Source organism: Lolium perenne, chromosome 5 (genome assembly GCF_019359855.2).
Source record: "Lolium perenne isolate Kyuss_39 chromosome 5, Kyuss_2.0, whole genome shotgun sequence".
NCBI classification, from domain to species: Eukaryota; Viridiplantae; Streptophyta; class Magnoliopsida; order Poales; family Poaceae; genus Lolium; species Lolium perenne.
Window position 1 is genome coordinate 120,071,626 of NC_067248.2, and position 21,234 is coordinate 120,092,859.

At 44.8% G+C, this 21,234-nt stretch overlaps 1 protein-coding gene across 1 annotated transcript; it reads right to left on the reverse strand.

The window, feature by feature from the left end:
• Positions 1-1,375: 1,375 nt before the first annotated feature.
• On the reverse strand, positions 1,376-9,149 carry LOC127299742 (serine/threonine-protein kinase STY46). The gene is made up of 15 exons (XM_051329783.2): positions 8,781-9,149; positions 7,973-8,087; positions 7,478-7,554; positions 6,460-6,532; positions 6,048-6,158; positions 4,628-4,678; positions 4,374-4,510; positions 4,185-4,292; positions 3,939-4,012; positions 3,034-3,209; positions 2,699-2,794; positions 2,335-2,415; positions 2,196-2,246; positions 1,973-2,113; positions 1,376-1,622 (listed from the first exon to the last, which is right to left on the reverse strand). Exons 1-15 carry the CDS (start codon positions 9,026-9,028, stop codon positions 1,566-1,568), a joined length of 1,596 nt encoding a protein of 531 aa, XP_051185743.1. The 5' UTR covers positions 9,029-9,149; the 3' UTR covers positions 1,376-1,565.
• Positions 9,150-21,234: the final 12,085 nt, after the last annotated feature.

Sequence of the window (21,234 nt, forward strand, 5' to 3'; positions counted from 1 at the left end):
TAAACCGCTCGAGTATGGTGGGCTGGGGATCAAGGACCTAAAGCTCCAGAGTTTGGCGCTTAGAGTGAGGTGGCATTGGCTACAACGGACGGACATGTCTAGGCCCTGGCAAGGGCTGCCACAGATCAAGGACGAGGCTGCTCGAACGCTCTTTGACAGCCTGATCCAGATTGAGGTTGGAGAGGGCAACAAAGTCCTTTTCTGGAGAGATAGATGGATTAATGGACGGTCGGCTGCGGACTTTGCTCCTGGTCTATGTCTGACTATCAGCGCTCGCATCTGCAATTCGAGGACGGTGGAACAGGCCATGGTCGACAACAAATGGTTCTCTGACATCCCAGGTACTCTCGCCACCAGAGGAGCCAGGGAACTCATCACTCTTTGGGCTGCAGTACATGGGGTGCAGCGGCACGCGGACAGGAGGGACTGCTTCAAATGGCCTTGGACGGCGTCGGGGCAATACTCTGCTAAATCCACTTACGACATGATCCACCAGGGAGGCATACGCTCGGAGTTACACAAGGCCATCTGGAAAAGCAAAGCTACGCCCAAGAGCAAACTCTTCTTGTGGCTGGCGTCGATGCATAGGATTTGGACTTCCGATAGGCGGCTTCAGTTTGGCCTGCAGGCGACCCAGGACGCCTGTTCTCTTTGTCTGCAGGAGCTGGAGACTGCGGAACACCTTCTTGTACAGTGCAGTTTCTCCAGGGAAGTTTGGTACCGATGCGGCCAACTGTCCGGGGCCAATTTCTTGGTGCCTCATGCGGACAGTACTATCAAAGACTGGTGGATGAGAGAGAGGAAGAGGTTTTCGAAGCAGGATAGGGCTTGGTTCGATGGGCTGGTATGCATGACGGGCTACGCCATTTGGAAGAATAGGAACGCCTGGGTCTTCGGTAACACGCAGCGCCAACACTCGGCCCTCAGCCTGTCGAAACTAATTCTAGATGAGTGCAGGCTGTTGAGGTCGGCTTTAGGAGTAGGAGTTGCTGGGGCCGCGAGAGAGTAGGAGTGTATCTGTGGAGTCCTTGTCCCCTGTGTTCGCACTCGGGACATGCTTGTAAACTTTGTTTCTATCTTCTATAACATTATGGTACGCGTTCGCATACTCTCGAAAAAAAAGAAAAAGAATGGCCAAGGTTGCAATTTTTCTTTTCACTTGGATTTTTTTTCCCGCACTACAACAACTTCCCCGTTTGCATGTTTCCATGGTGTTCCACAGGCAAGTTCGTGCAACTATTTCACAGAAATTTCTTGGCAGAGCAAGGCGACAGGTTAGACGAAAACTGTCAATTGACAATAAGCGATAGGCAAAGCGCTAAATCCTTGGGCAAAAGCAGCAAAACATAACAAGCTACAACCAAGAGACCGTGACTAACCAATTTCATCTGTGATAACGATAAATAGGCTGAAAAAAATAGGCCCAAGATAATTGCTCAAAATGTATATAACAAAAGGAGAAACAAAACCAAAAATGATATGCTACATTCCTCAACATTAGTGACCCGAATCCTAATATATAGGCCAATCGGAGAACAAGAAAAATGTCAGGTATGTGCAGAGGGTCAGTTTGTTGGGCTGGATACATCTTTTGGTTGCTCGCTCGTCTCCCCTTTAGTTCCCTGTAAAAAGAGCAAAAGCACCATACTGTCATGGTTCTTCAATTCTTATTTCTAGGTCTCATTAGGGTATCTTTTTTTGTAAAACTACACAAAAGACAAATTTGTAGCTCCAGAAAAGCAAAAGGTAACTATTTTGATCCACATATTTGTCTTTTTTGTGTACACAACAGCTGAAAAGATAAATTGATTAAATTCTGTACATACATACTATGCATCTATATGTCTATGTATGGGGGTTTTCTTTTAGGATTTTTTTTAAGTATCAAAATACAGTTTTCCTTTTTTTAAGGGCTCCTTGTAGCCTGGGTTCTGTTTTAAATTTTCGTCAATGTAAGAGACTCGCTGTGTACCTGAACTTCTTCCAGAAGACCCTCTAGTTCAGTTAAGATATCTGGGAAAGCAGGCCGGTTTGATGGGATGGTTTCCCAGCATCTCTGCAGCAAGTCTAATAGCTTGGGATGTGCACTTTTTGGCAGCACTGGGCGCAAACCCTAGTATAAAAATGAAGGGTTAGGATACCTAGCCCATTGTAGAGCATGCATGTTACACAGAAAATCTACACATACTACATACCTGCCTCACACCTACAGCTGCTTGCAGAGGGGTCATGGTATCGTATGGGATCTGGCAATACAAGAAACAAAATATTAACAAGCTTATCAATTGCAATGATTAATCACTAGGCAAGTACAGATAGTATAAGATACCATACCTTGGACGTCATTAGTTCCCAAAGCACAATAGCAAAACTGAACACATCTGCTTTGTTATCATATGGTTGATGATTTATAACCTAAGCATGGAGCAGAGAAGATACATTAGCTTGTATTTTATATTTTCATATCCAGTAGTTGTAAGCGTGAGTTTGACTATGTAAACAGGATAGATCATAGACCGCCGAATTAATATTTGGATCAGTGAAATAATAAACAAATCCCAATTAGCGGCTTAGGTAGTATGATACACTACTGCCAGAAGTTCAATTACCAACTTCCACTCAGTGTATAGAGAATACAGAAGTTACAGAACATTTTGAACCAAGTAAACTTAGGTTGGTTTTAGTTAATGATACACACCTCAGGCGCCATCCATCTGTAAGTTCCAGTTTCAGCTGTCATGATACCTCCTTGATCCTGGAACCGAGCTACACCAAAATCTGCAACTTTCACAACCTAGAAAAATAACACCAGAAACATTCATCAGTTCGAATAGTCTGTCATAAATACAACATGCAATACATGACCCTAAGCCCCCAAGACAGACATGAGTACATGACATACACAGTGTGCACCAACAGTATCATCTACATTTATCACTTGCATTTCACTGTGTCTTTGTTTTGTGTCATTGTTTTTCACTTTTTCTCCATGTTCATGGTGAATAAAATATTACAGAGTTATAAGCTACGTACATTATCTTTGTCCATTAGAAGGTTTGCTGTCTTCAAGTCTCTATGGACAATACCCCTCTGATGCAAGTAGCACATCCCTCGGCATATATCACATGCAAACTTCAGCAGAGTTGGGAGATCAAAGACATTGCGCTGCTTGTGCACGTAATCATAAAGGCTTCCTCCAGACATGTATTCTGCAAGATATGAAAATAAATTTGGATATAACTCCCAAGGAACCAGTTAAGCAGGGACAAGACACATCCTCTTCATCACCTAGCAAAAACAATTTTGGCTTCTATAAAGTAAGCATATTCTGTCAATACTACAAAATTACAGGGTGTTGTGTAGAACTGTTGTGGATGCGAGTGCATCACATCAAGGCAGCAGCATTTCGGATGCAGCCGGCAGGCTGACAAGAAGGCCAATACCATGTATGTATGTATATATTAGAAATTTTAGAACTGAAGGATCTAATTTGTTAGGAGTTTGTATCGTGTTAGGAGAAGTCAAGGACCTAGCATACACTTTCTAAGAATACTGTGTTTCTAAGTTTGAGACAAGCAAGAACAATCAAACTATTTTTCTCTGGCCATTTTATCGTCTCAATCAATGCCAATTCAATATCTGAAAGTCACCCCATCTGGCTATGTTCAGCACTGTACTTATTCTTTTATGAATCAAGGTATGAACAAAAACATTTGCAGAAGCAATAATCCCAGTTGAGAAGTGATAAAGAAAATAGGAACAGGTAGGAATGTCAGAAATCCATGGAAAATAAGGGAGAGAAGCAAGATCCGGTTCCTACCCTATTAAGGGAAACTGGCACATCACATCACTGTGTGCTACAAAGCCTTCTAATTATCTTTGTAACAAACAATTCTCAGCAAACTTTCTATCAGATCCAGCTTGATCATAAAGCTTACCTGTAATTATGCAAAATTTTGGTGGTTTTGTGCATGCGCCAATGAATCGCACAACATTGGTATGATGAACTTCCCTGAAAAGATGAAGGTAAGGTATACTTAGTTTTTGGTACTTGCAAGGGGCAACACTTAACCGAGTGTAGTGATTTGATCATTTCTGCATGAGATAAGATAACAGAATATCTTCAAACACATTATCAGAGGGAGCTAGGTTATTTGGGATCATATAACCTCAAATGGCAATACCTTAGAATATACACTTCCTGCGTGAACTCATTCCAAACATTCTTATTCAAATGCTCAGCTTTTAGAACTTTCACAGCAACTTCCTCGCCTAAGTAAGTCCCATGAAACCTTCAGATAAGCATAATACACCGTTATGAAAGCACTCCTGAGTACAGAGTAAGTAACTCCGTAGTATAAAAGTCAACTCACAAGTCTCCACAAGAACCAGAAGCCATCATGTCTCCCATCTTCAGAAGTCGTTTGTCAATTTCCCATTCACCACCTTTTACCTGGAATGGTGGTGTTCTTTCCGCAGCTGAGGAATGAGATGAACCAGACCATGAACCCTGTACTCCCAAAAAAGAAGCACCAAATTATATTGCTTCAAATGTCGATAACTAGCAGAAACATGATTAAATTATCTACCTGCAAACTCCTATCTATTTAATTAATTGAGAATGTACCTCATTCCTTAAAACAGATGCTTCAAGCGCCTTCTCTAAACCATCAGTATCCTGATCATACCATTGCAAAGATGGCATCATTAGTATAGACTAAAAAAAAAATCGCTCACAAATAATAGAATCAGAAAACCCAAGTTAATTTATCGTTATAGGCCCTGCGGTTTTAATAGGCATCATATCATCATTAGTGCTGCAACATGAGGGAGGGAAGCACAGGCCGAGCGTCGTGGAGGCCAAACTGGATCCCAGCGCCCCTTTACAAAACTACAAATTTCCTTTAACCCGGCCAAGCTTGGGAGCAGATAATTCTTCATCCCAGCACAATAGCTAACTTGCAGCACCGATCTAGCTATGGCTATTTTCTCCTTTCAACAATTCAACGGGAACATCAGAACGCCTCGCCCCTGACTGGTGACCCGCCCGTCTCCATGCCTGCAAGGCGACTTGATTTCCCCTCTCTCTACAGCGCCCAGGGTGACGCCGGCTAGATTTCCAAGACATCGAGTTCAGTCACCGGCTAAATTCAGGAACGCAGGCCACCATAGTGGGGCTCGCATGCCCGGCGAGCACACCCTCGAGAGAGCGAGACAAAACGGCTACTTTTTCAAAAGATCTGTTTGACTTTATCTGTTTGTCATGGGGCAAGTACTCATTCTCACCTGTTTTTTTTTTTTAATCAAAATTACCACAAAATTGCAGGGACTTGGCTGCAGCGCTAATTACCACACAACTACACAATTGTAACTTGTTGTGATGAACACATGTTTTGCGTTCAGAAGAAAAAAATACAAGTTTTAGGTTGATCTTAAATAATACTACCAAGTTTTAGCGATGTCTGTACCATTTCCCCCTCTTTTCTGTGTAAATACGAAAAAATGGCCCTCCCTTGACTTCTGCTCACGCTCCGTCACTTGAGGGAAGGAGGGACGGAGGGGGCATGCAACAACGTTGTATCATTACTGTGTTACTTCCATAAGAGTGCCAAGGTATGCCTAAAGAAAATTGCTGTTGAATTCATGGAAAAGTGAGTCTAAGGTGGCAAATTCAGGATGTGCCTTGAAACGCTGTTACCTGGATATTTCATTTCGACTGGTGCTTCAGAAAGCAAGTTACCTAATAGCACCGATTAGATTATTACTTGTTGGTGCAATTAACTTGTCACAGAAAATATGTGATATCAGATGTGCAAATGTTTTTGTTAATACTACCCTCTGTTAAGTCAAGATTGTAATCTTTTGGTTAGCAGTGTTAACTTAATCACAAGTTGGACTATACACACTTCTATCAGTGATAGTAAATCGTAGTAGCATACATGGATTAGTTTGTAAAAATAGGACTAGGCTAAGAGATACACTGCAATGCATCAGTTCTGGAACCTTTTCAATTCAACAGATGACATGATAAGAACACCAAAGATTACCTCAATGGGCCAACCATCAACAACAAAAACATCAAGAGAATAGCCATCTACGGTGGAGAAAACATGTGCTTCCCTGATGTTCAGTCCAATGTCTGATAGCAAGGCAGAGAGCTGGCAGAACAGTGTAGTTAGAATGCATACTTAGGGTAAAAGGTAGATAATTACTCGAAGCAAAAGAATTGTTAGCATGTAAGCCAAATGCACGGTTGAATACCAAAAAGTTGCCCCTTACTAAGATGCCTAGAGTACAAGGACAAAACCAATTAAGCAGGAAAGTTCATATTAGACTTCTGAAATAACAGAAATATGCATCAAAATATACGTTTTTGCAGCATTGAAAAACTACTATCAAGATATGAAAGTTAAAAAATGTATCATGACTTCAAATTAAAAGGCAGACAAAATCGCTGACCTGACTAAGAAGCTTTGGCTTGTCAATTGTGGAGAAAACTATCTCATGAATATGCGTGTATGGTGTGTCCTGCCTGTGAAGTATACACACCCAATATTAGAATATTGATAAAAGTCTAGATAACAAAATTATCTGGATGAACATGGACACAGGTGCGCATGGAGGACACGTAGTAGTATTTATGCAGGTGCAAATGCATGAGTTTTTTCGATTTCATACATGCATATTTTGGGGTTATGTAGGGCATCTTACTTCAGATATACTTATTTATTTCCATCTTCAACTAATGTGCACTAGTGTAAAGTGATGGTGCCATATGCAACCTGCAGGTTCAGTTGACCCCAGCAGTTTTCTAAATCACTGCTATTTGTGTTCTTATTTGCATCAAAACACATGAAACCACACAGCGCTCCAGTTCTGTCTCCACTACTGATTTGTGCACAAAAACACCTATGTATTTAGTCTGTTTGGTTCCAGTGTGCATTAGAAAGTGAAATAGATATAATGTGGATACACTAGTATTCCCTTGGACCTTCATTTCTCCATGTACTTGGCACTTTCGAGTTCTGATCAAGACATGCAACATATGTAGGCAGTAGACAATCATTTTTTTAGGTACAATGTGACCAGATATCATACACCCTACTGTAATATGTCAATCTTGTAAAATAAGCTGAGAAGGCCCGGGGGAAGGCGTAGGCTCAATAAAGGCAGTAGTTCTTCTCAGGATTGAAGTGTCAAGGATCTAGATAAAAGAAGATCAAAAGTGTGAAATATCAAGACAAAGAGGGAGTATATCAAAGGTTACAAATTACGAGGTATTCCCAAACGGAGGAGGATATCCAAGGTTACAACTTACAAGGTACTCCAAAACCGAGGGAGTATATCAAGGGTTACAACTTTTGAAGACATTGTTTTATCAGTTATGACAAACGAGAAATAGGTATCCGGCAAATGCTATATTCATCTCAGGGTTCCTAAAAAACTAGAAGCAGCACATAACATAGTGCATGAGTACCTTACAGAGAGCTCATCACCATCATCGGCACCTTCGTCAGATGCATCGGAGTCATATGCTGAATCCATGTCCTCAATCTTTAATCAAAACTTATAGTCAATTCCACGGCTCCAAATTCTAATTGTGAGGTTAAAGGTACAAAATCGTGAATGCGTAACACGCATGAAGCCTCCACGAGAGAGAGAGAGAGAGAGAGAGAGAGAGAGAGAGAGGCAAATGAACCTTCCCTCTTCCTAATCATTCTATCTAGATAAAATAACTATTACTAATTACACACTACAGCCAAGCAAATTCTACCTAATCAAGATAATCCTTCCAACTAAACTTAGCCAAATAATAACACTGAGAAAATGTTTTTGAAGAAGCATCATATGTAGTATAGGTACTAGTTAGAATCTAACAAGCATCCACTGGCGAATAAAGGTAGAGTTGTGCCATAGCACTTATCAGTTGCCTGTAGAAGAACAATCCAACCAACATAAGCAGGAGCTTTACCCTCAAGAAACGGACACAGAACGCAGGGCGCCTGAGAGGATCCTTTGCTTCCATCAAGACCTTCTGATGGACCAAGACATCTGCTGATTTGTCGACATTGATATCAAGCTGATAGCTACATGATGGGAAAAGAAAACAATCCTTTGTTAGCCTCCTTATGAGTTTGCAGAAGACAAGTAAGGAACAAATTAAGTGGTGTAGCAATACTAAATCCGAAAACAGTGGCTCCAGCTACCCGCTTCCTTTCCAGACACGAGATATCAAAAGGAGACGGTTTCATTCATTTTTACCCTATCCGAATTCAAACTAAACCATAAGCATAGTAGCAAGCAGGCAGCCAAGTCAAAGGCAAGAGAGTAGCATGGAACGAGAACTCCTTTTGGGATCGGATGATCCCGCTGGTAAAAGTGTGAGAGGCAGCACTGTACTACTATAATACTGTTCACTTCATTTACATCGAAATCATGGAAGAGACCAGTTCAAAATCGATTGAGTAGAGTAAGCCCGCTGTCAACCCTGGTCGACGTGACCCCAGAGAAATCTAACTAGGCGGATCGATTCGCCAAGCAAAAATACAGAGTCAATTCAGCTCGTAGCCGGGTCAAACACCAACTCCCAGCAAATCAAACACCAGTGAGCAGTGGGAGCTGAAATGCCACTGCGGCAACGCGCAATCCTCGCCGATAATCTTCAGCGAGGCCACCTAACCAATAGAGCCAGGGCGATTCCACGGCTCGAGCCAGCCCTAAAGTAGGCTGGCAGACCTAAACGAGGCTGGAGAAGGGTGGGTGCTTAGCCGATCGATCACCTGTAGGGGAGTCGCGCGAAATGGGCCTCGAGCTGGACGCGGAAGTCGGGGCCCGTGGCCTCGTCGTTGCCATCGGCGACGAGGCGGTCGTAGACCTGGGCGCAGATGTCGCCGGGGGCGACCCCGCCGCCGCTCCCGCCCGAGGCGGCGGGCCCGGACGCCGCGGGCGCGGACGCGGCGTAGCGGGGCGGGGACGAGCTCTCCCCCACGCCCTCCTCCACGCCCCCGCCCTCCGCCGCCACCGCCATCGCCCCGGTAAATCCTCGGCGGGTCACCGGGCGCGCATCTTCGTCGAAGCTTCGCGCTAGGGTTCCCGCTCCAGCTCGGGGTTGTGGCGTGTTCTAGAAGGTTCGCGGGGGCGGGTGGTGGTGGGAAGTACTGGCTGGGTAGTTGGAGCACTGAAAAGAAGGATAGGAGTGGGGGAGAAGAGAAGAGAAAGGAGGAGGAGAGGAAGACGATGACGTAGGCGCGAGGTGTGGGGAAGTAAATCTGGGGACGGGCCAGGGGTAAAACCGTCATTCTCTTGTCGAGGGTGGGTGCCCCACGCGCTCCGGTGCGCCCTGTACATGTACGTGCGGCCTTGTTCCCAGTGGATCCCAGCGAAAGGTCCTACACGGATATGGATATGGCTTCCTACAAGGCCATTGCTACGGTTACCTGAAGGTTCCTCATTTCACCAGCTTTACTACGGATGGACCGTTTTGTAGTAAGATTAGATGCACTAAAGTTCTTCTTTTGTGTCCTTCATTTGGATTGGACTTGCTGAGTCAGCATGAGATCATCCTGTCGGTTCAGCTAATTGTACAACCCTACAAGTTAATTAACTTTGCTCCCATAAACAAGATCCTACTGGTTTTTTAGGTGGTGTGTTTGCATGTGGTGGACCTTTCACCACGAGATTGACAAATTACAGCATGACTTTTACTTAGCATTATTGTGTGGCCTTGGTCGGTGGACCGGAAATTTTCCACGAAGTTGGCATATGTTGCCTTCTTTGCGAGGACCATTGTACCGCCGGTTGCTTCAGAGATTTGGCGCTCAAGGGTGCCATACAGCTGTAAGTTCTTCGTTTGGCTGGTGTCTCGGAACAGGTGTTGAACGGCGGATAGGCTTTAGAGACACGGCTTGCCACAGTCGGCGGCTTGCCCCCTTTGCGACCAGGAGCAGGATATGCTCCAGCACCTCCTGCTTGGTTACTTGGTTGCGTAGTCGCCCGTGAGGTCTGGACTTGGGCATTGACACGGTGGAACAAGTTGGAGTGGATGGCTTTGAGATTGTGCACTGGTGGACCTTGCTATTATGCCCTAGAGCCGTGCGTAGGGACATGTGGACAGATCATCTTGATCTTCTGGTGTATCTGGAAACATAGGAATGACGTAGGGTTCAATGGCCCCACACCGGCGGCGGCCATTAGACATAGGATTAGGGAGGAGTTCCAGTGGTGGAGTGTAGCTAGCCTTTTCCGCTCCGAGTCCTTTGAATTCCCTGAGCCTCTTTCTTTTTCGTGGCGGGATGGACATTAGGCTTTTTTTTGTTATAGGGGAGCTGCCACCCCCTGTTGGTAGTGATACTTGTGGCTCAGGCTTTCTTGACATTTCTTCTATGTGATTAGTACACCTTTTAGGGTGTATTTTCAAAAAAAAAACGTATAATCTTTGGAATCTAAATGTATATATTTTTGCATTGTAAGCTTTACACATGATAGGAAACATCCGAGCGGCCACTTGCTAACTCGAGAGGAGGTCGTGACACTGCAATCAAGCCAGAAGAAGCTGACCGCTAGACCAAATTGACTGATGGAGACGCATACCAGAACAGACTATATGTTACTACCATTATCCGCTGAAGTCTCCAAACCGTCGTGATATTCTATGGCTGATTCTAGGAACATTCCTCAATCTGTCATGCTTTCTACTGTAATAGCTGTAAAAAATGTGATATAATCAGTGTCGCCATCGGCTAGGGAGCAATTCAAAACGTTAGGTCCATGGAAACCCTAGTATATTCCATCTGATTTTGGGTGTTCATCCTCACAACATAAGCTTGTTCAAAAGAGGCCCCAACTACAATACCCGAACAGTGTGTACTTTGCAAGGGAAAGGAGATGGTGTAGGGAAAAGACGGTGGTGCCCTTGATGTGGATTGCTCTAATCTTGTTCTTTGCTTTTATCCAAAACGTGGATTAGAACCGATCCATAGTAGTGCGTTCTGGAATCTGCCTGAAGTGGAGAGGAAGGGGAGAACCTAAGATGATGAATCTTTCGCCTTGGGCTCCATGCCAGGCCTCCCATTCCAATTCCGTCACCACTAAACAACTTTTGCTGCTGACATGATATATACATGTACACAAGCTTTCAGGGGCATGTGGATTTCATGAGAAGCAGAAAATTCAAAGCAGCCTCACCTTAAGCATATATACTTTTGGCGGCAAAGCTATATCTCTTTTTTAAAAAATTGGGTCAAAGATAGATTTTTTTCGATAAAGTGCATTGATTTGTCAAAGATAGATATTTGGGAACATTCTTTGCCCATTACTGGAAAACGGATGATAATTGTTGTTCAATGTGTGCAACAGTCAGCTAATTAAATAAGCACATAATGTTCGGAGCGATCTGTTATGCAAGCACGAGCATATTAGTGGTGGACGAGTATGATGCAAAGGCTACCAGAACCAATAGCTACCTTGAGTGAGTGTAGCCTAAATAGTACTCTATCCAATTCATGCTAAAACCATTCATGCAGGCTTATAACTTTCTTTTAAAGATTGATATATGTATACAACCAGATTGATTCTAAGGTTCTTGATCTAAATAGTTAAGACAATATTGGTGATCAAAGTTTTCAGAATTTGATTCTAGGCATGTCCAAAACGTTACTTTTGTTGTGCCTAGCGGTGAAGCGGTGAGCGAGTATGATGCGAAGGCGACCCGCACCAATAGCTACCGTGAGTACTCGAGCCCTTCTCCTCCTAATCCAGGCCGGATTAAAGCCCTTCTCGGTGGCTTTGTCATTGGTGAGTGGTGGAGGCGAGGCGCCGGTGCCAGTAGTTTTTATAGTAGGTCTAGTTTTCGTCATGTTTGGTCTGTTGGGTGTATGCCCGGTAGTAGGAGTGGTGATGTGGATCTTAGCTGCCAGATCCATGTCTTGTTAGGGTTCTTGCTTTCTCAGCTCGTGCTCCTTTGGTCGGAGCAGAGCGGTAGGAGGACAGCTCGTGCTCCTTTGGGCAGAGCAGAGCGGGAGGAGGAGAGACACAGTCTCCTTGAATAAATCGGTGATGGCGGGTCTCCTTCATCTACAAGGGAGCCACGAGGTTGAGGGAATACCAAAGATACATGGCCAGGTGCACTTTGGCTTGTCCCCCGGCCGGCCTTGGTGACGAGGGGGGAGAGAAACTGCAATGCGTCGTCCCTGGCTTCGATCAGGAGGTCATGGTTCGTGCTCTGGAGTCGCTTGAAGCGAAGAAGCTCTGTGTGACAAGGTATCAACTTGTCAATGCCTATGGATTGTAGGCTAGGGTTTAGTTGGAAGTAGAGGGCAAGTAGATCTCGAAGGTTTCAGCCGAAAAGTACTCGATGATTATGAGAACTAGGGTTTGTAACAATGATTCGATGATCTCTTCGTCCCTCGACTCCCCCTTTATATAGGAGGCGGAGCCGAGGGTTTCGTTTTGTACAAGTTACAGAGTCCGGGACGGTTTCTAACTCATCCCGCCAGATTACAAATAACACTTCCTATTACAACTCTAACTTTCCTTAATATATCTTGGGCTCCCGAATCTTCTTATTCTTCGGGTAGTGGGCCTTCAGTAAACCCCGGGTACTATCTTCGGCAGGCCCATTTGGGATGCCTATGTCAGTAGCCCCCGAGATTTTGCTTGAATCGTACAGTCAGGGAAAATCTCCACTGTTTATTTTTATTCAACAGCTTCAACTTTTTTATATTTCTTCACATAAAATTCTATATTGTACAGGGATAATGGTAGTTGGGGCTAGTTCATCTGACGGATCAGGTACTAGTTAACTGCTCTAGTGGCAATCCGCAAAAACCTACTTCAAAATCTCGTCCCTGGACATGATCTCGGGATACTGGTGTAAACTTCGACAGGTGCCGCTTAAGGTCTTACCATTCTGTCGAGTCCCAGTCAAATTTATCGAGTACCTAACGCGTCCGTTAGGATTTTTCTTCGTATCTGTTGATACGGATAAAAGTAGCAGAGCGCAGTCTTCGGCGATGCCACGCCCAGCAGAACGGATCTGGGGTCTTACCTTCGCAAATTTGCGGCATTCAGAAATTGATCGCAACTTTGGCGTTCTGAGAATATATTGTCGAGTGCTTTTTCGGCTGTTGGAATGGCACATTTTATCGAGTCAAATATGACTTATATTGCTCTCCCGATGGGAGTATATGTAGAGTTAATTATAACTCGAAATATACTCTTTTACTTTTCTATCTTTCTTTTTTAATTTCATCGGGCACGCGAACAGCGTTCCCGATGGGAGTAGCCCCCGAGGCTACAGCCAAGGACTTGTGCTTGGTTGTAGGCTCAACATTTTAGTCCACCTTGTCGCTATATTGTCATTATTTCCCGATATGATCTTCTTTTCATCTCTCGGGTGCGCGAACAGCGCTCCCGATGGGAGTAGCCCCCGAGGCTACAGCCAAGGACTTGTGCTTGGTTGTAGGCTCCCACAATTTCTATATTGCCATACTCGAAATTTTACTTTTGTCGAAGTAGCCCCCGAGCATTTGGGCAAAAACTTGTATTTGATCAAAGGCTCCCGAAGTATTCAATAACTTCTCCTGTCGCCAATCTTCTTTTATTTTTCTTGTCGGCATGTTTCCCTTAATCAAATTTACTTCATCTCTGTTAATAGTCGTGATTTTTCTGCCTTGTGGGTCCATTGTTTCCACCATGTTGACACGTCATGCAAGTGGGGGACGCACGTCCTCCGCTTTTCCTGGCGCACGTACTGTAACGCATGTTCTATTCCATCTCAGTAAAAATACCTTTTTACCCTTTATCTACAAGATCTTTTTTCACCACACGATTTCTTCATCCAACGGTGCATTGCTTCGCCCAATTCCTATATAAATCTTTCTTCAACCTCCGTTCACTCCTTCGCTTGCGCCGCACATCTGTTCCCCTTTGCAAAAACTTCCCCTGCGCCCAACTCTCTTTGATCTCACCCACGCACGAACTTTGCTTTTCCAGTGCCATTGATGCCACCGCGCACGCGACTCACTCGCCACAGTACTCCAGAATCCAAGATGGCCGCTGAAGATCTTGAGTGGGAGAGATCTAAAATCTCCAACCAAGACGTCAACATGCTGAAGAGGCTAGGCCTGATGAAGAAAGAGGACGCCATCCGCTTTCCCAGCGAAGAAAGCTACCCAAACACTCCAATGGAGTACCGGGTTAGTTTCGTTGATCACCTCATCCGCGGTCTTTCTGCCCCAATTCACGATTTCCTCCGCGGCCTTCTTTTTGTTTATGGGATTCAGCTGCACCAGTTGACCCCCAATTCTATCCTCCATGTCTCCATTTTTATCACGCTTTGCGAATGCTTCCTTGGAATCCCTCCTAACTGGGCTCTGTGGAAACACATTTTCTGCCTCCGCCGCAATGGCTCCCACAACGCCACCTATAACATAGGCGGCGTTGTTATCTGTGTCCGAACTGACGTTGATTACTTCGACATCAAATTTCCTGATTCTGTCCAAGGGTGGCGCAAAAGGTGGCTCTACATACACGAAGAAAGTGCCAATTCTGTGGAACACAACATAGTCCCTTTCGACGGAAGTGCCAAAATTCAGCGCCACCGCTCCTGGGATGCTGAAGCTTCCGAAGAAGAGAAAAAGGCAACAGAAGCACTTATGTCTCGCATTCATCAGCTTCAAAATACTCGAGGCAAAGAGCTGTCTGGTGTTCAAATCACTGCCTACTTCCTTAGGATTAGAGTGCAGCCTCTTCAGGCTCGCAAAAATCCCCTTTGGACGTATTCTGGTGAAAATGACGCCAATAGGCTCTCCAATGATCTTTCTGTAAAGGACTTGGAGAAGCTGATTCGAAGAATTTCCTCGCTTAACAAGAAGGATCCTATTCCCTCCTCTTGCCGCGTGGAACCATACAGCTCCGCCAATCCTCTCCCCGAGGTATTTTGTCTTCTCGAATTTTTGCCTTGTTTCGAACTTTCCCTGCATCTCATTATATTGATATCTCTTTAATTTTTCTTTTGTCGCTATTTTCCTGCAGAACCATCCTACTATGGCTTCCCTTCCTCCTCTTCCTGAGGATGGAGAAGTCGAAGAACAAGCTATCGTTGCCGAAGACAACCAAGGTTCTTCTCTTCCTGAAAGTGAAGTCGCAGGTTCTCACAAATCTGCGGCTTCCCATGAAAAAGAAGTTGAATCTGACGCCAGCGAGTCGACGCAATCCCTTCCTCCTGCTGTTTCCCCAAGGAACAAAAGGAAAAGGAATGACGCCGAGGATTCTGGCACTTCTAAGGCTGAAAAAGTTGTTCCTTCTCATCCGAAGGCAGCTTATGATCCTTATATTGAATCCCTCGTCAGCTCGTAAGTCATCTTTATTTCTCCTTATTTCTGTACTCGAAATGTTTATCTTGTCTTGCTTTTTATGCTGTCGATTTTTGATCAACTGTGATGACGAGGAAGAAGTACCAACTGTTGACGTGGCTCCTCGGACAAGCACGTCACATACTGTACTTGCCTCAGACACGCTAGTTGAAGGAGAAGAATCCTCGCCTCCTCAACGAAATGTCGTCACCACTACTCCGCCATCAAGCCCCCTTGCTCCTTCACCAAAAAGGACAAGGATTGAAACAATTCTTGAACCTGCCCCTCAATTGGGCAGCTCTTCGACCCTGCTCTTGGATGATGTAAGTTTGTCGATATCTATATTTCCTCTATTTTGTTTCTTCACACCTTCACTCTTTTTTCATGCCGATGTTTCTCTTGCTTTGTTCTTCTTTGACAGCCCATGATCAAAGATCTTATCCGCATCGGATCCCAATTCATTGGGTATCGTGAGTACGCCAGCAGAACTGAAGGTAACAACTTTTATACTTGCCGTTCTTTCTGACTTTTTGCTCCTGTTGTTTGTCGCGATTTTTGATGTTTCCCCTTTTTTTTATCTCGACAGAGAAACTTGCAGAGGCCAACAAACGTGCCGACGCATTTGCTCAAAAACTGGAGCAAAGTGAGGCGGCTCGCAAGAAAGCCGAACTTGTTGCTAGCGAAGCCAAAGCCGAGGCTGATGAAGCCAAAGCAAAAGCTGCTAGTGTCGAGGAACTGCAGAAAAGACTTGAGGACGCTGAATCTGCTTTAAACGAGCACAAAGCTGCACAAGCTGCTCGTGAACAGGGGATCCTCAAGCGCCTGAAATCACAAAGTCGATGCACTCACAGTAATACTATTGATCCCTTCTATTTTTATGAGGACTGCTGTTTCTTGTTTTTTGACCAACAGTTTGTTTCCTGTGGCAGCCCAAACAAACCAAGATTTTGATCTGGAGAATCCCGTCAATGACCCTCTCCTTGACGCACTTTCTTATCTGGAGCTCCATGGGTCCGAAATTCGTGAAGGCGTGGCAAATGCTAGTGCAGGATTGTCGACGCTGTTCCCCTACTTCTTCCCGAAGAAAGAGCAGCCCCCGACTTTCCTTGCCCTTGCCAAGAGCTTCAATTCATCAGAGGACCTTGGACTGAAGATGCGTCAGGAAAACATGAAGATTGCTGTCGAAAGCACTGTTGCCCTGGTTGCTGACAGCCAACAGACTGTTGATTGGACGAAAGTTGGCGACACCGATCAGATAGAGCAATCAAGATGGAGGTCGCTGATTAAGGCAGCCAAGCCCAACACGAAGAAAATCTTGGCTTATCTCGGGATCAAACCAGCTTCGACTCCTAGCTCATCAAGGCCGGAGGTCTAGTTGCATGCCTCTTTGTTTTTCTTTCTCTGTTTCTTTTGCTTTTGTCGCCAAAGTAGTTATCTGGCGACACGTACTTCATTAGCTCCACTGTAAGGCCTTTGTAATTATTTCGAAAGATTAATGAAAACTCTATCTTTTGCTTGTTGATTGATGTTGTCTTTTTTTTTTAAATTTCAGTTGGTATTTGATAACTATACTCCATCTTCCGCTCCTTCCAATATTTCGCCTTCTTCTTCTCGCTCAAGGAGAACTCTTGCTGATGCTACACCTGTCGAAGATTCCTTGCCGCGAGAATTGGACGAGCTTCGGCGACAAGAACTTCAAGGTATGCAAAGAAGCAAACACTTGTGATGATGGAAAAGTCCCGTAAGTCATCTGAAGCCGAAAAAATTGCACTTCAGCAAGCTCGCGAGGCCGTGGCTGCTAAGGAAATCGCTGCTTCCGAGGCTGAAAAGGCGACTACTCGAGAAAATTTCATGCTCGAGTTAATGAATGAAGCCAGTGCGGATATGTCGGGTATGCTTGTTTCATCTTCCGATATCTTTCGTCTTCATGCTACGTCTCTTAAAGTTTTCTGCTCCGTTGTTTTAATAGGTTCCTTTACTGATGCTGCTGCTGAAGAAGAGAGGGTAAATACTAGGACAAACCTCCTTGTTAACCTTTCCCTTGACCATGGTTCTCTGTTTTGGGCTACCCCAGAGAGGACCCGCTAGATTGTCAGATTTCAGGATCGCACCTCTCAAACTCGCGACTTCCTTGACTTCTGTACTAGGACCCTGTCTATGGTTTATAACTCCATGTTTCCTCGGAACGTTCAACCAAAAACTCTTCCCGAGTTAATGGAGAAATTCAAGGATGCCCACAGGATCCATGATTTTGTCAGAGCTCAACTGGTAGCTGGCGCGCATTTGCTCTTATCATGCTTCAGATCTGCCACTCAAATCTTGACCTGACCCAAGTTGTTGCGAAAGTTCATGAGAAGGTAAAGCGCCGAAGAGTTGGTGTCGACCGAATTAACACGAAGGTTTCGCCTATAGCCGAAGAAATGATTGAAGACCTTCTTTGGATGGATGCCGACTTTTTTGCAGATGGTCATTATGCTGATTTTCTTGGCGCTGCTCCTGAAGAAAACAGAATTACCCTTGATGACATATTGAATCATGACTAATTATTTTCCTTTGGTAGATAACTCTTCTTTGTAACCCATGATTGTGATTATATTGTGAAACAATCATCATATTTCTATATTTGTCTAGCCCCCGAGTGTTTTGGTGGCTATTTACTGTATTTGTATATTGCGAGGTTTTGAACCAAGGCATTTATTTAATATGTATGTATGGCGAATATCAGCCCCCGAGCTTCTTTGTTGAGTACTATTTTGTATTTTTATTGACTCACGAGGTATTTTAATACCAAGGCAAGGCTTTTCTTTTTCGAGGAACTATATTGAAATTCGTCGGGTCAGAAACTTTGAGCATGTCGATAAAGAAAAGTTATATTGACACTATCTTTATTATATTGCAGCACCGCGAGCCCGCCTCATTAAAAACCTTTCCCGGCCCCACTCGGTGCCCCGAAAAAGGAAAAGAGTGCGTCTGAAAACTCGCGGGCGTTTCAGTACATTGAAGTTTTACAAAGACTATATTTCAACTCTAGGCATAGAACCGCCTGAGTTGCGCCACGTTCCAGGGGTTTTGCTCCTCCACCCCTGTCTTCTTGTCCTTTATCCTGTATGCTCCTCCTCCGATTACTTCCGTGACAATGTAGGGGCCTAGCCATGGTGACTCGAGTTTTTCATGACTTTTTTGCGTGAGCCGAAGAACTAGGTCTCCCACCTGAAAGGATCTTGGCCGCAAACGTCGACTGTGGTAATTCTTCAAGTCCTGTTGGTATTTGGTTACCCGAGACAGTACTTCATCTCTAGCTTCATCAAGTGCATCGACGTCATCTTCTAGCGCTTTTCTCGACACCTCTTCATCATATTCTACGACTCGCGGAGAGTCATGCTCTATCTCGATTGGTAATACTGCTTCTGCTCCATGAACCAAGAAGAACGGAGTTTCCTGTGTTGTTGTGTTTGGTGTTGTTCATATGCTCCATAATACACTGGGCAGCTCCTCTGGCCAGGTGTGTCGAGCTTTCTCCAGTGGCGCTAATAAGCGTTTCTTAATGCCGTTGCAGATGATTCCATTAGCTTTCTCGACTTGGCCGTTAGTCTGCGGGTGTGCAACTGACGCAAAGTGTAACTTGATACCCACTTCTGCGCAATAATCTTTAAACTCGTGGGATGTGAAGTTACTGCCATTGTCTGTGATGATGCTGTGGGGCACTCCAAATCTGAAGACGAGGCCTTTTATGAATTTTACTGCAGATGCTCCGTCTGGTGAATTTATCGGCTTCGCTTCTATCCACTTTGTAAATTTGTCGACAGCTACTAGCATGTACTCCTTTCCTCCTGGCCAGGATTTGTGTAACTTGCCCACCATATCAAGTCCCCATTGGGCAAAGGGCCACGACAATGGTATTGGTGTTAGTTCTGCTGCTGGAGAGTGAGGTTTTGCGGCAAACCTTTGACACGCGTCACAAGTTCTTACTATTTCCTTGGCGTCCTCGATTGCTGTCAACCAGTAGAATCCTGCCCGAAAAACCTTGGCTGCAATAGCTCGACTACTTGCGTGGTGGCCACATATTCCTTCGTGTACATCCTTCAGAATTACTCTTCCTTCTTCGGGTGTGACACACCTTTGCAGGACGCCTGAAATATTTCGCTTGTACAATTCTCCTTTGATCACCGTGAAAGCTTTGGAGCGTCGAATTACTCGCCTTGCCTCAACTGGATCATCGGGTATTTCTTTCCTGAGGATGTACGATATGTACGTCTGCATCCATGGTATCTGTATCACCATGACCAGGTCCTGATCTTCTTCTTCCTCTTGCTCTTCCTTGGTAGCCCCCGAGGGTTTCTTCTCCTTCTTTTTTGATTTTGTCGATTTTGTAGATCTCTCTGTTATCTCTTCCCAAAATACACCTGGCGGAACTGCAAGGCATTGCGACCCGATGTTTGCAAGAACGTCGGCTTCGTCGTTGCTCAATCTGCTAATATGATTTACTTCGCATCCATCAAACAACTTTTCGAGCTCGTTGTACACCTCCTTGTATGCCATCATGCTATCATTGGCTGCGTCACATTGGTTCATGACTTGCTGAGCCACCAATTGTGAGTCGCCGAAGATTTTTAGTCGAGTTGCACCGCAAGCTTTCGCCATCTTCATCCCGTGTATGAGGGCTTCATATTCTGCTTCATTGTTAGATGCGTTAGGGAACGTCATCCGAAGGATGTACTTCAACTTGTCGCCTTCGGGTGATATAAGTATTACTCCTGCGCCAGCTCCTTCCACTCTCTTGGACCCGTCGAAATTCATGGTCCAGGTTCTCGACAAGTCTGGGGGTCCTGTGTTTTGTAGCTCCATCCACTCTGCGATGAAGTCTGGCAGAACTTGCGACTTGATTGCTTTTCTTTTTTCATACGTGATGTCCCGAGGGGAAAGTTCTATTCCCCAAAGGGAGACACGACCTGTAGCTTCTGGATTGTTTAGTATATTTGACAAGGGAGCTTCATTGACCACTATGATCGGGTGTGCCGAAAAATAGTGGCGCAATTTTCGTGCTGTTGTGAACACTCCATATGCTAGCTTCTGGTACTGAGTGTACCTTTGTTTTGAGGGCGATAAAACTTCGCTGACGAAGTATACTGGCCTCTGCACGCCGTGGAGTTTTCCTTCTTCCTCCCTTTCGACAACTAGCACCGTGCTCACCACTTGGGGCGTGGCTGCAATATACAGCAGGAGAGGTTCCTTTTCCTTCGGCGCCACCAAAATTGGTGGTGTCGAGATTGTGCGCTTCAAATCCTCGAAAGCTCTGTCGGTCTCTTCGTTCCACTGGAATTTATCTCCTTGCTTTATCAGAGCGTAGTATGGTAACGCTTTTTCTCCCAACCTGGCGACGAATCTGCTCAAAGCTGCGACTCGCCCAGTTAGCTGTTGTATTTCTTTCAACTTTGTTGGCTTTCTCATTGTTACGATAGCTTGTATTTTATCGGGATTTGCCTCAATCCCTCTTGCTGAAACTAGAAACCCCAGAAGTTCTCCTGCTGGGACGCCAAAAGAACACTTCGTCGGGTTCAACTTCAGGCAGAATTTGTCGAGGTTGTCAAAAGTTTCCTTGAGATCCTCGATCAGTGTTGTCCCCTTTTTTGACGTTATGACGACATCATCGATGTATACTTGCACGTTTTTCCCAATCTGTGTCGCCAAACATTTCTGCATCATCCTCTGATATATTGCTCCCGCATTTTTTAGACCAAAGGGCATTGTTCTGTAGCAAAACACGCCGTAAGGTGTAATAAACGCGGTCTTTACTTCATCGTCTTCTTTCAATCTGATCTGGTTATAACCAGAATATGCGTCCAGGAAGGAAAGACGTTCACATCCAGCCGTGGAGTCGATA